Source organism: Melospiza georgiana, chromosome 6 (assembly GCF_028018845.1).
Source record: "Melospiza georgiana isolate bMelGeo1 chromosome 6, bMelGeo1.pri, whole genome shotgun sequence".
In the NCBI taxonomy this organism is placed as follows: domain Eukaryota; kingdom Metazoa; phylum Chordata; class Aves; order Passeriformes; family Passerellidae; genus Melospiza; species Melospiza georgiana.
The window spans coordinates 6220181-6234293 of NC_080435.1; the positions used below are offsets into that span (position 1 = coordinate 6220181).

At 46.7% G+C, this 14113-nt stretch overlaps 1 protein-coding gene across 1 annotated transcript; it reads right to left on the reverse strand.

Annotated features, from left to right (window-relative positions):
• Positions 1 to 528: 528 nt before the first annotated feature.
• Positions 529 to 12501, reverse strand: ZFYVE19 (zinc finger FYVE-type containing 19). The gene is made up of 11 exons (XM_058026183.1): positions 12314 to 12501; positions 11646 to 11767; positions 9154 to 9207; positions 8508 to 8668; positions 7160 to 7305; positions 6145 to 6259; positions 5386 to 5595; positions 4810 to 4889; positions 3997 to 4107; positions 2446 to 2588; positions 529 to 1057 (listed from the first exon to the last, which is right to left on the reverse strand). Exons 1-11 carry the CDS (start codon positions 12365 to 12367, stop codon positions 985 to 987), a joined length of 1269 nt encoding a protein of 422 aa, XP_057882166.1. The 5' UTR covers positions 12368 to 12501; the 3' UTR covers positions 529 to 984.
• Between the last annotated feature and the right edge of the window lie 1612 nt (positions 12502 to 14113).

Consider the following 14113-nt stretch of genomic DNA (forward strand, 5'->3'; position numbering starts at 1 on the left):
CCAAATAATAGAGCATGTTTACAGCCAATTTACTTGGGTATTTGAAGCAATTCTGGGTGTTCTGGGCACTGGCAAGTTCCACTTGCATCTGGATTGTCTCCCAGGAGAGATATGGACATATGCAACTGAGCTTCTCTCCTAACCAGATGAAGAGCATCACACAGGTAACATTTTTATCTTACCAGGTGACCAAATAATAAACAAAGTCAAATCCTGCTTTCAGACTTATACACAACTATTTCAGACTAACATGTTGCTCTTACAGCACATGCACAGTGGCACAGCCACTGCAGGCCACAACACTGTATCAGTAGCAGATTACCGGTTCAAAGGATCCTTCCTTTCATGTCAGTGAGCAACACTGCCCTGCATCTTTTCCAGACACACCACAGAAACATTTTTGATGACTTCACTATTCTTCATTTCTTTCCCTAAGCTGCTTGACACTAGGACTAACATACCATTGTAAGAAACCAACACTTTGTTAAGGGCTATCAGGCATTTTCAGGAGAGACTTTAACCACAGGCTTCTGTAAATATTTTTTATTATGCTTTGCAAGTTCCCATCACACATGTGATCACAATGCAGACATTTTTCTCAGTGCAACGTGCTTTGCTGCCTGTTGAACCAGTGTATAAGCTGTTAGTAAAAGCAGGAAGTTATTTATCAGCCAGTCAGTACTGCCTTAAACACACATCTTTCCTGCTACCCACATTGTTTTACCATCTGTATTTATGGACTTGTATCCACCTCCTCATATCAAGTCCTCATTTATCCCCAAGCATGCACAGCAAACCCTGCACTTCTCAGGTGTATTTGTGAAGACAAAGTCACACGCCCTGCAAGCCTCTCTCAAATTACAGCACACCCTGTAACTGTCCAAAACATCACCCGTTTTGGCTGCAAATCCACTTAGATTCTTCCCATCTGGCTAGCTTCTCTGTTTTCCCATTCTCCAGCTCCTCTTCTGCCCATAAGTGTGGTCACTTATGTTTGCAAGGAAGATGATAGCGGGAGGTCTGGTGGTCCTTCAGGTCAAACTCCTCATGGCCTTCCCTAAGAAGCAAGTACAAACTGCAGTCAGAAGCAAATACCCAGGCCAGGAACCCACCCTTAGCTACTGCACAAGATATCTCCCAGGAGCCCCGGGCTGTGAGGACCTGACTGGCAGCCATGTGGACTAACTACTTAAGATATTTGCTTGCAACAGAAATTTCTGCGATGCTTTATAGGAAGGTCTACTCGTCCTTGTCAGCTGGATTTGAAAATGACAACAGGTCCTTCTGTTTCTTTCCCTCTTGAAGAGATTAATGTAACTCATGGTTCATTTTCAGCACTGTGTCTGTGATTCCAGGGACATTAGCAACTGTGACAACAGACAAAATGAGTCTCCTCCAGAAAACTCTGGAAAATAACTGAAAAGAATGCAGTGCATGGGCAGCTGTCTTAAGCCAGCTCAGGAGCAGGCATGCTTAAGACAGCTGCCAATACACTGCAGTCCTGCATCCACAGTGTGTGGATGATAAACTCACCTGCCAGACTGTTAAATCTGCTTTTACTGATGTTTGCTGTCAGATAATTTTGTTCATATGCTTTGTTTTTAACAATCTAACATTGCCAGTCATATGTTTTCTGAACATTTTCATATGGATTTCCCCCACTGCATTTGCATTTCCCTACAAATACATTTGTAGGAAATGAGAGAATATGCACAAAAAGCATACCTTATTATCCCAACCACATTTTTAGCAACCTCCTGTCTTAATGTCATCCAGCACTAATCTGAGAACCCAGCCAGCTATCCAATACTTCTGAGGTATGAAAAAAAGAAGTCACACAACTTGTCAGGAATAACTTTGTATTTAAGTGAATTAACCCTACAAATCTGAAAATTTTGTCAAAAATCTAGCCATGTGTGTTTAAGAACAAAGACAACAGCTGCTGCAAGTCTTTCACCAGCCTGACTGGTGTAAAAAGGCTCACACATGCATATTTCAACAAAGAATTTTTTAATATGGCTTAGGATTGCAAAGTCTCAACCTAAGTATTAATTCCTGAGGGTTTTCTATCTGATCTCCCCCTTTAAGGGAATCCAGCCTAGGTCATCCATCAATGGCATTAACAAGCCATAGGAGTCACTGAACAATGGTCTCATTTATCCCATCCCACGTAATGCAGCATTATCAGCTGCTCCAGAGGACATTCAGACAATGTGCCCAAACATTCACTCAAGCATTTCTGCCTAGGAACAGTTTAGTCCCTGAAGCCTGGGACAACTACTGATCTCACAAATTATTTCTCTAACAACTAGTATTCAGCTCAGATCTGGATTCCTCAGATCTTGCCTCCTACTGCCTGCTTTTCTGCCTCATGACAAAAACATCCAAAGGGGGCCAAGCTTCCCTCTGACCACCTCTCAGACCCAGAGGAACTGGCTGACTCACCAAAAACAGCGCTGACAGTAGAGGTCCCCGTCACAGCCATGGCAGCGCAAAGTGGCATCTTCGTTGCAGATGCAGCACCAGGGTAACTCATCCTCATCACTATCATCTGCCCTTGCAAGAGCTGTGGTGGCTGGAGTGTGGCTCTAATTCACATAGAAAACAAGAGACAGAGAGTTTAAACCCCAGCAGGGGCAATAAGGCACCTTAACTGTAATACATGATGGCCACAGTGACCTGTCCCATAGCCAACAGTTTCCTCTCTGTTGATCCTAAGTCTGTGAGATGAACTTGCCCAGAGTGCAGGGACAGGCTCCATATGCACCTAAATTGTTAAATAAAAACCCAAGGTACTTTCTAGAATTTGGGTTAAAATCTACGTTGCTTGGAATGTAAACAGGTATTCAGCCTCATTTAGTGTCTACAGTGATGTACACCCACATTGTGTGTGCTAAGGGCATAAAGCTCAGATATTCTGGCAGGCACCATGACAATACCATGTGACAATTCCTGCTGCAAAAGCAAGAGATCAAACAGCTTTGCTGAAAGGGGCTATGTGGGAAGAGAAAGGAATGTGGTGGTGGGGGCATTGTTTTCTCCCTGTTGTGGGAAGAAAACTGTGGAACAAAGGAAGTGCTTTGCCAAAAGGCCCCTACTATGCATTCATACCTGAGGATGGGACAAAAAGGTCTTCTGAAATCATAATCTAAATATATCCATATAGCCAACTATGGCCTCCTTCTCCCGTACAGAGAACTCTTGTGCAGCTGAAAACACAGTGAGGCATTGTGCCTGGACACTGGTGAAGGCAGCTTCCTGACACAGTCTTTTCCTAACACTATCTTTTGCATCAGTAATCCCAGAAATGCAAGGAGTCATACCTGAGATGGATGTTTTTGATAATGTTTACAATTATATAATTTCTTCCACTGGGAGCAGGCCTGACAGGTGCTTGTGAGTCACAGGTGCATTTAATTCTTGTGATATACATTAGAGATTATGTATATATTTCCACAGTAGGCCAGAATCCACTCTAAGCATAGAGTATCCTGCTACTAATGCCTTCCTCTGACATTATATGAGAACATGAACAGTGGAATACTATCTAGAGGCTCCATTCTGCACATGCTGAAAGCACTGGGAAACCTCCCATTTACTCTGGTTCAGATTGTATGGTACATGTATGGTACATGGCCCTGTTGATCTTATTATGCATATATATGTATAATTCTCTAATATCCATATTGTGAGGTGTCTACCAACTTCTCCTGGTTTACACAACTCTGTAACATTCAACTCAAAGCCAGCTTGAAACGAATTGTATTCCAGGGAACAATTCATTTTATAATTACAAAGATGATTCACAGTTGAGTTCAGAGCAGGTCAGCCTTGCAGAAGCTGCTTGGCTTGTTAGCTCTGAAGAAACTGGTTATTTATTTTTTTTTTTTCTGCATCAAGCCTAGGATACAACAAACTTCTGCTGCAGAACTGTACTCTCCTGACACCCTGGAACATTCCAGACGCAGTTCAAGAGATCCTGACCATTCCACTGACCTTTTGCTTTGCTTGCTTACACAGGTTCTGTTGTGAGGATCCTGGTTGGGTGGTCTGATCTGGGGGAATGTTGAATCCACTTGCTTCATCAAGGGCTGCTTCCTCTGTGAGCTGGTAACAACACAAAGCAAGAAGTCTCTTGTTTCAAACACAGCTAGGAGCCTCATTCCAGGCCCTAAACCTCCTGCACTCAGTACTCTCATGCAGTAACAGGAGATGACAAGTCTGAATGCAGCTGGTGTTACCCAGCCAGATGTAAGCTCACTCTGCACTTGGAACACTGTGTGTGCATTGTGGACAGTCTGCAGCAGCAGGAGCCTGCAGCTCACACACTCTGCTTTGCAGTGCAGCTAGCAGGTCCTCAGCATCATGCTAATCAAACACATGTGACATATCAGACAAACTTGAGCTCAGGTCTGCCTGCCAGACAATTCATATACATTTTGGGGAGAAATGTAGGTGTAAGCTGAGCTACACAGCACACATCTCATCATCCATGTTCTAAGGGGCTGGAGGAAAACAGAACAAGAAGAGAGGAAATACCAGCAAAGTGTGTTTATACAGGAGACATACAGACCACAAGAGACACTAAGCATGAATGAGAAAGACAGTGTGACAGACTAGAAGTATTGTTTTCAACTGCCTGTCAAATAGCTGAATGGGCCATGGGAGCTAGTATTGGAAAAGCACTAGGAAAGTAAGGAAGAAAACTTCTCAGGAACAGAAACACAACCTTTGTCCACTCACCAGGTAACACACACACAATACAAAACCAAGAGGAAGAAAAACAAGGCCACAGCTGCCACTTCTGACCTGTTTCAGCACTCGGCGAATGGCCTCCTCCTCAGCCACTTCCTCATCACTGTCAGGGAGCCTATAGGTTTCCAGTGTAACTGTAGGAGTAAGAAATGTGAGACTGTAACTCACACCTGCCTCAAGCCTTGTGCACACTAATGTACCAGAGACAATTCTTTGTGGTGTGAGCTGGCTGTGGCATTCTGGCTCTGACCTTTTAAGGTGCAGGTTCCTCATAAAGGACATTACTGTTTATTTTCAATACTTGGAAGAGAGATGGAAAAGATTCCCACCAAAACCAGAGTTTTGCTTTTAAAAAAGTTTTGTTAACCTCACCAGAGCATGCTAGAATTATCCCAAAGAAGGGTGCAAGACAATGCAGTCTGACCTTACAAGTGCCAGCCCTTACCCTCAAGTTAGATCTTTTGTAATGATTTCATGACAAACCAACCTGTACAACTTTGCAGACAGAACCAAATCTCAGTCTGTTTCTTGCAGAACAGAAGAATTAAATGGATAAACACTAATAAAAAATTTACTCTGTCACAGCAACTCGATTCCTCTCTTGGCACTGTATTCTCATCTGCTACCAACCTTTCTCTGGGTCCTCGCCTTTGAGTGCTGCCAGTCTCTTGGCAACCTGTAGGATCTTTTCCTGCCTAGTGTTCTCTTCCTGCAGCTCAGCAGCAGCTTCTGCTAGAAGTTTATTTTTCTCTTCCTCTAGCTGTTTTGGGTCCAGATTTGCAAGGCAAACACAATCTTCACTTCCCCGATTGAGATCATTCAAACTCTGGCTACTGGCAGCTGCAGACAGACACACAGAACACACTGGTGACTCAGCAGCCATGTTCCTTGGGCACAGAAAACATGACAAATAATGCTATGAGAGCAGCTTGCTGCTCTCCCTAAAACTGGATAATGAGAGGAAAAGGCATGCCAGTAGGATCTTCACTGTACATGAAGAGAAGAAAATGAGCTAATCTGTGGCTTACAGTGAGATTACAGAGAAGGCAATGTAGCCAGAAAGATAATGGTATGCTGGATTCTGATGTTTTGTAACAGTGCACAGGTGCATTAGCAGTAGCAACAGCTCCTCCCCAGAGAGGAGTCACTCTAGAGAAACAGAGCATCTGAATAATACAACCCTGACAAGAAGGAACTATCTCCAAGCAAAGACACCAAGACCCAGTGAGGAGCCACTCTTGGTCAGTGCAAGGGATTATAAGGGGAAGATACGGACAAACTGGACATTCAGCTCACCTGTTAAGTTACATAGAGAGGGACAAACTCCTTTCTTAGCATAGCACATACATTATTAGATGTAAACAGATCTTTAGAAGCCAAAACAGATACCTTGAGGCTGAGCTCTTGGTCTGTAATGCTCATCAATGGCAACTTCCTCAGACAGTTGAGTTAACAGGTCATCTGTCTGCTGGACCAGACTTCGGGTATCTGGGGCTTGGTGCACCTAAGGAACCAGGGGAGTGTGGGAAAAGGCAAATGAGAGGAAAGTGGCATACTCAATCAAATTTGGCAATCAAGATCACCCTAGAAGGGAGCTATACAAAGACACCTCCACTAACATTGAGAATCTCAGTTTACAGTTATGTGGTGTAAGATTTGTAAGGGCTTCATTTTCAGAGGTGCTGAATGCACACAGCTCTAAGAGCAGTCACCCAAAGAAGGCAAAGGGGTGCTGAGTGTATAGAAATATGTGTTGCTGGGTCCCAACTCCAGCTCTGCCACTACCTACAGTGTAAACAAAGCACCATTCACAACAGTGCCAGCCAGCAAGCCCCACAGAGACCTATGATGGCATGCATGCAGCTGAAAGAACCATAAGGAAATGGTATCTTGGGGGACAAGATCATTCCCATAGGCTTTCAAAGCATATATCCAACCAGTTCCTCTGAAAACTCAGACAAATCATGCTAGGCTTCCATTTCTGTTAAAATTAACAGGTTTCTGCCCAGCTGGTATGCAGTAACAACTAGAAGATGTAATTAGAAGGTAGAGCTGATAAGCCTCCAACACAAACAGCTCTGAAAAACTGCAACCACTTATGTACATAAATGAATTGAGAATAAAAAACCCTAACATCTCTTATTAAAAATATACACACAAACTACATCTGGCATAAAGGAACATGCTGCATTCAAATTAAAGCAGTGAACGAGTAAAGGCTGGTGATTTGCTTCTGGAGCAATGACACAGTCAGGAAACAGAGATTTCTGAAGAAAGCTACCCGGACACAAAAAGGCTGAAGAAGGAAGAATGGCTAGCATGTTAGAATGGTTAGAATGGTTAGTACACCAGTTACTGTGTCAGCTCAGAATAAATTGCTGACTAAAGAGCTGAGGGAGCTTACAGGTCTGGGAGCTTGGGAAGGAGGATCTCTACCCTGCAGGACAGCCAGCCGGTCCTCCATCTCCTGTGTGGATGGAACAGGTCCTCGGCCATCCTCCTTCAGGGCTGCCAGCCTAGCTTCGATCTCAGCCTGAGTAGGGATGGACTCTGCAATTCACAATAACACAAGGGAGGAGATTATTCTTTTTACTGAAAATGAAAAGCTACATGTTTTTTCTCCTTAAAATTGTATTTCTTTCTGGAATCAGACTCGGAACACCTGAGCAAAAACCTTGCTCAGCCTGGGCGTGAATGAAGGGTCATACTGCAGTGACTCCAAGACTACCTGATGCCAACTGCTATCCCTTTCTTCCAAGCCCTTGCCTTCTTCACAGTTTATCTCCTAGCCATAACACAAGTATTAGGGTGATGTCATCTGGAAATCAGCTGACTTGGGATTCTAGGGACAGGCAGAGAAATTAGTGTAATTTAGGCAGTTCAGTCCATTGGTCCCACATCTCCTAATGCAATCCCAGCCTTATCAGACTGAAACTCCTCCCTGCCACATAATGGATGAGAGGCAATGGCTGCAAGTTATTCTGGGGTGGTTTAGACTGGATATCAGGAAAAATTCACAGAAAGGGTTGTCAAGCCCTGGAAAAGGCTGCCCAGGGAAGTGGCTGAGTTACCATCCTTGGAGGTACCCAAAAGATGTGTAGATGTGGCACTTTGGGATATGGTTTAGTGGTGGACTTGGCAGTGGACGGTTTGACTCGATGATTCTATAACCAGGTAACCACTCTGAAGAGTGTTCTTTTTCTTTTAGAGACCATATATAACATTTAAAATAGTTTAAACTCATGCAAGCACCTCAAAGCAGTCCCAGAGCCTGGCAGTTGTAGACTGGGATGAAAAATCCTTTTCCTTCTCTGTGAGAAAAGGCTGGTCAGAATATAGTCCCACAGAGACTGGAACTGCTGTTGACAATGACTCACAGGAAACCTTCTTCAAAATAGTTTGGCCAAAGACTTTCATTTCATTCTACTCCAAGTGGGTTTGACACGTTTTTACCCAAAAAAATGGAAAATGAGGAAGTGATTTTACTTGGAGTAAGACACTGCTCCAAAACTGAGTAGTAGTTTCAAGAGAAACCCCAAGAAGCAAAATGAAACTGGAACATTGATCTGAAATCATGGTAGAAGTTGGCCATTGTGGCAGCAGACCTTGGATGCTCTGTCCTATTTTTAAGCCTCCATCCCCCTAATATCACAGCCACTTAGAGCCCAGCACTTCCCTCTCCCTCCAGGTTCATTTCTTCCCAAATAGTAGTGTTCCCACCCATGGTATTTATGGTGTTCTCTAAAACTCACTTGGTTTCCTTTCCTCCCTGAGCCTCTCCAGTCTCTCTGCAATAGCTCTATCCTCTTTTGAGAGTCCCTGGTATCTGCAGCCTGCTCGAACTGGGGGCTTTGCAGCTGTCTTCTGTTGGTCTTTCAGCTGGTTTTGTTTAGCCTCGAAAGCTGCTACACGCCTGTGACAAGGAGGGAAAAAATACACGTCAATGAGAACAGGGATTTTAACCTGGAGATAAGAAAACATCCTCTGTGAACCCAACAGGCTATCTGAAGAATGCCAGTGCAGAACAGAAATGAAATTACTGTCTCCAATATCAGCACAATAAAGTACTCCTAAGAGTAAGGAAGTGCTACAAGAACAGCAGCACTTCCCAGCAGACAAGGAACATTTCACCACAAGGTTCCTGTTTCCAAGCCAACTCTGATCAGCCACAGATAATTGCAGGCAGGTGGCTGTTCAGGAGTCCATTCAAAAGAGCATAGCCCCCACCCCTCCAAACAAACAGCCTAAACAGCAAAACAAAAAGTCCATCTTTAATCTAACTCTGAACAAGCAAATACCCACACCACAAGTCCCATTTTTCCTGGTATCCACAGGAGAAGAGGAAGCCCTAAAAGGCTTGTCTGCAGTAGAAAGAACTGCTTGGCAAGTGCAACTCACTTTTTGTAGTTTTCTGGTGGTGACCATTTTGCTGAACTGCTTTGAGATTCTTCTCTGAAAGACAAAAATGGTTTCTCTGAACTCAAGATACTGACAATACTTGACAATATTGACAATCATCTAGTCTCTCATCTCAAGAGGAATCAGTGGGTGTTTCTTGACCTCTTGGTCCAGCCCCTTTCTTAACCTCGTTAATACTGAGAGGAATCAGCTTATGCAAGGGATTAAGACAACATAGCTGTCCAGGACAGCAGGAGCCTTCATCTCTGTGCTTTGGTCCAGTTGTTTTGCATCTGGACAGAATGTGACTTAATTTGGTCACCAGTGACCCAAAGAGGTGGGGCTGAAATACCCTTGCCTCCCACAGCCTGCACCTCCCAGCTCAGAGGGCAGGCAGGGAGTACTTAGGTGAGGCTCCCAGGGTAATTAGCTTCCATGCAGCAGGACTCTCTGGAAGGAGCTGGGGCATGCAACAAACACAGAATTATATAACATACAAGTAAAACAAAGTGTTACAGAAGTTATTATATAATATCTTACAAAACACTTGAACACTGCACCTAAAAACACATCTAACTCTTCTACTTTGCTGTGCTCAGGCTGAGGGACTAAAGTAGACACTTATGTAAGTTAGCATATTTTATTTGTTCTTAGAAATCACAGCTAAGGCCTATATAGTAATGACTGAATGCAACATTGTTGGAACACTTTCCCAAGTTCTAAGGCTTCAATTCTGAAAGCTCTTTGCATGCAGAACAACATATGCAGCTTACAGAACTGCAGCCTATGTGTGTTACCTGCAGGACAGGATGCCATCCACAGGCACCTGGACAAGCTCAAGAAGTGGGGCCTTGGGAATCTCACGAGGTGAAACGAGACAAAGTGCAAGGTGCTGCACTTGGGTTGGGGCAACTCCTGGTATCCACACAGGCTGGAGCACAAACAGATCAAGAGCAGCCCTGCCAAAAAGGACCTGGGAGTGCTGGTGAACAGGAGGCTGGACATGACCCAGCAATGTGTGCTCACAGCTCAGAAAGCCAACTGTGTCCTGGGCTGTATCCAAAGCAGCATGGACAGCAGGGCAAGGGAGGGGATTCCACCCATCTCTTCCTCTCTCATGGAACCCCACCAGCAGTGCTGCATTCAGCTCTGGGGTCTTCCCAGAAACTTCCAGAAAGATGGAGAAAGACTTTTTCAGAAGAGCACATAGCGACAGGACAAGGGGGAATGGTTTTAAACTGAAAGAGCACAGGTTTAGATTAGATACTAGGAAAAAATTTCTTTACTTGGAGAGTGGTGAAACACTGAACAGGTTGCCCAGAGAAGCTGTGGATGCCCCATCCCTGGAAGTGTTCAAGGTCAGGTGGGATGGGGCTCTCAGCAACCTGGTCTAGTGGAAGGCATCCCTGCCCACAGCACAGCAGCTGGAAATAGATGATTTTTAAGGTCCCTTCCAACCCAGACCATTCTATGATTCTATAATCTACCTGCTATCCAGCCAGGGAAGATTGTTTTTCTGCTGTAACTCCCTAGTGCTGATATTAAAATTATGAGGAAAAAACACCCAGAGGAAACGTCAAGACAGGTGGTCCTGTTTTCTTAATGGCTTTGAAGTTTGAAGGAAATCAGAAAATTTCAAAACTGAAAAGACTGAATACTGTCCTTCACTGTTTTCAGCAGCCTGTGAAGATGAAGACCTTCACTAATGAGGCTCTTCTCCTTTAGACACCTGCAAAGCCAGAAAATTGCCCCCTTGCTGGGGAAAATTCCATGCTATAGGAGAAAAGTGAGGAAAAGGAACAAGAGAAATGAAAGAGAAAAAGGAGGACACAAAAAAATTGGTTGACAGAGGAATTCTGGTGTACACCTGTGTTCTTGTGTTGCTTGCTCAAGTCTATAATCCTGCTGCTACTGAATTTTGTTTTCAAAATTTGTGTTTTGTTTTCAACAGGAAGTCTACTGGTTATGATTGCAAATAATTTTTAAAGTTTTCTTTTAAAAGCAAAAATTTTATAGATTTTAGGCTACGAAACTTTATGCCTTCAGGCCACACATAGCAGAGATCCCTCATTGTTTGCCCACAGAATTAATAAGATTTTGAACATCTTATTGTCAAGCTACTCAACTATTCACATCTGAGAAGACTGCCAGAACTGTTAAAGTGGTATAGATTTCTGGCTGGCTTAACCTCAGCCCATCTAATTAAGCTGTCCACAGGAATTCAGTGTCCATCCCTGAAGATTTAAACCTGATGCTTTCAAACTACTTTGTCAACCATAGAGGACAGGCACAAATCCTGATTCCTATGTTAGGACTGCAGAGCTCATATAACAACAAGTTCAGAAATGTCCTGATACTCTGGGGTACAGGCAGCATCCCTGCACATATGGAAGGCAGAGCTTTCCTGCAGAAATCAGCAACACCACATGGAATGCAAACTGAAGGAAAAAGGCAGCAAACTGTCTTTGGGTGAAGAAACATTCCCATCTTACCCAGTTAGTTTCCCATAGCACTGCCTGCACACCTTCTGCTGAGTGTTTCCACAGCGGGGAACAACAGCGCTGAAGCTCCGGCAGCCCGAGCAGAAGGAGCGTCCGCAGTTCTTGCAGCCACACTGCAGAGACAGGAGAGAGGGGCAGGAAGGGCTTCACCACCCGGCCACCACACCGCTGCCGCTTGCGGGCACAGTGCCCGGGCCGAGCACGCACAAAATAACGCCGGGCAACTGCTGATTGCTGTGTGACAGAACTGTTTCACCAGCTATGATACGGAGACTCAAGGACTGTTTCACCAGCTAAGATATGGAGACTCAAGAACCTTGGAGACTCAAGAACCAGATAACTCCAGCTGGGAGCAGAGTCACCACTTCACCCCATAGTTTAGCGAAGTGTGTGTGTGTGAGTTGTGTGAGACCATGACTGAATGCTGGATTAGAGGGATGGCATTCAATGACTTTTTGCGTTTTTGGTCAGTAATGAAGACATATCAGAATTAGGCACCACGAGAGCTCAGTAAGCAAGGACAACAGCGCCAGGATGCTGGCCGGGAAGCGTGTCTCGGCGCCGGTTGAAGCAGCTCCCTGTTCCCTTCTCAGACCCTCGCACGGCGCGGGAGGCATCCGCGGGACCAGCCCGTTCCTGACCCCCGCAGCCGGACTTGCCTCTTTCTTGAAGACAGAGAACTTGGACGCGCAACCATAGCACCGGCTATCCATGGCGCTGGCGCCCCAGCCCGCCCTCAGGCACGGCGCTGCATCCCCGCTATCCCAACCTCCATGGTCTGCCCGGTGCTGCGGCTGCCTCAGGCCCAAGGATCGGCGGCGAGCGGGGCTGTCACAAGCCGGGAGCCGCGGACACCACCCTCCCGTCCCCTCAACGCAGAGCTGGCGACGCACGGCCCTACGGGAGTTGTAGTCCTTTGCTCCTCCCTACCCGCTTTCAGACGCCAGGTGGCTCTCGCAAATAAACTACACTACCCAGAGCTCCACACGATCCCAGTGGCCGGCCGGCTCGGCTACCATCGCCGCGCGATGCATTGTGGTACGTGCAGTCCGGTGCCCTTGCCCGCCCCCACCTGAGGGGCTCTGGCCCGGAGGGCATTAGCTGTTCTTGGGTGTTAATAAAACAAGAAAGTGTATTCTCTCAGGCTGACAGTGTTGCTCTCAAGCTACTCTGTGTGGTTTCTTTTTGTCCGAAACCTGTGGTAAGATCCTGGCTCAGAACAGCAGGAATCAGCCGAACTGCAAAACTCCAACCCATCCTTCTGCCAGTGTTGATCCGCCTGCCCTCAGGAGTAAGTGTCCTGCAGTGTTTGCAAAAAGAGTCACGGAGTGCAAGTGAGTCATTTGCAGGTGTCTTGTGCATTCTTTCCAGTTTAATATATAACCCCACGTTGTAAAGACTTACACAATTTAATTAGGAAACTCACTGATTTATTCCAGGAAGTAAAATTCATTAATATATGAATTAAGCTGAATTTAAAGGGAAAAAAATGGGGGGTTCTCTCTCAATCTTTCATTTTTGGCATTTGTGTGCTTGTTGGGGTTTTTGTTCGGTTAGGTTTTTTAATGGTAAAAAACATTAGAAAGACAGCTGGCAGCTAAACTTCTTACCTGTCCAGCAATTGTGTTAGAGACCACCCGGACCTTCCAGGTATTGTAGGCATAAAGCAGGGAATCGGGGCAAACTCAACTAAAAGGCTTCATTGTCTTTGCTATTGAGCTGCTCAATGGGAAAACAGGACCAGGAGACTTCAGCCTTGATGTTACAGTGCAACCTACCGACTGACGGGTGGAATTTGGAGTGCAGCTCTGGAAGAGAAAATACAAGCAGCAGCCCAAGGGACCCTTCCCGTCCATGGAGGAGTGCGGCGGGATCCCGCTAAGGACACGGAGTCTCCCTGCTGAGAGCGCCTCGGCTGCGCACGGAGCCGCCCGGAGCTGGAGCCGCACGGAGCGGGGCCCGCACGGAGCTGGGGCCCGCACGGAGCTGGGGCCGCCCGGAGCTGGGGCCGCCCGGAGCCGAGGCCGCCCGGAGCCGGGGCCGCCCGGAGCGGGGACCGCACGGAGCGGGGGCCGCCCGGGGCTGGGGCCGCCCGGGGCTGGGGCCGCCCGGGGCTAGGGCCGCCCGGAGCTGGGGCCGCACGGAGCTGGGGCCGCACGGAGCTGGGGCCGCACGGAGCGGGGGCCGCACGGAGCGGGGGCCGCACGGAGCCGGGCCGCACGGAGCCGGGGCCGCACGGAGCTGGGGCCGCACGGAGCGGGGGCCGCACGGGGCTGGGGCCGCCCGGGGCTAGGGCCGCCCGGAGCTGGGGCCGCACGGAGCTGGGGCCGCACGGAGCTGGGGCCGCACGGAGCTGGGGCCGCGGCCGGGCCAGCCGGGAGATGGCTCTGTCCCGCCTGTCTGCAGAAGCGGCGCTACGCGCTCCCATTCCCGTTCCCTGCAGGTGTCCGCCAGAGGGG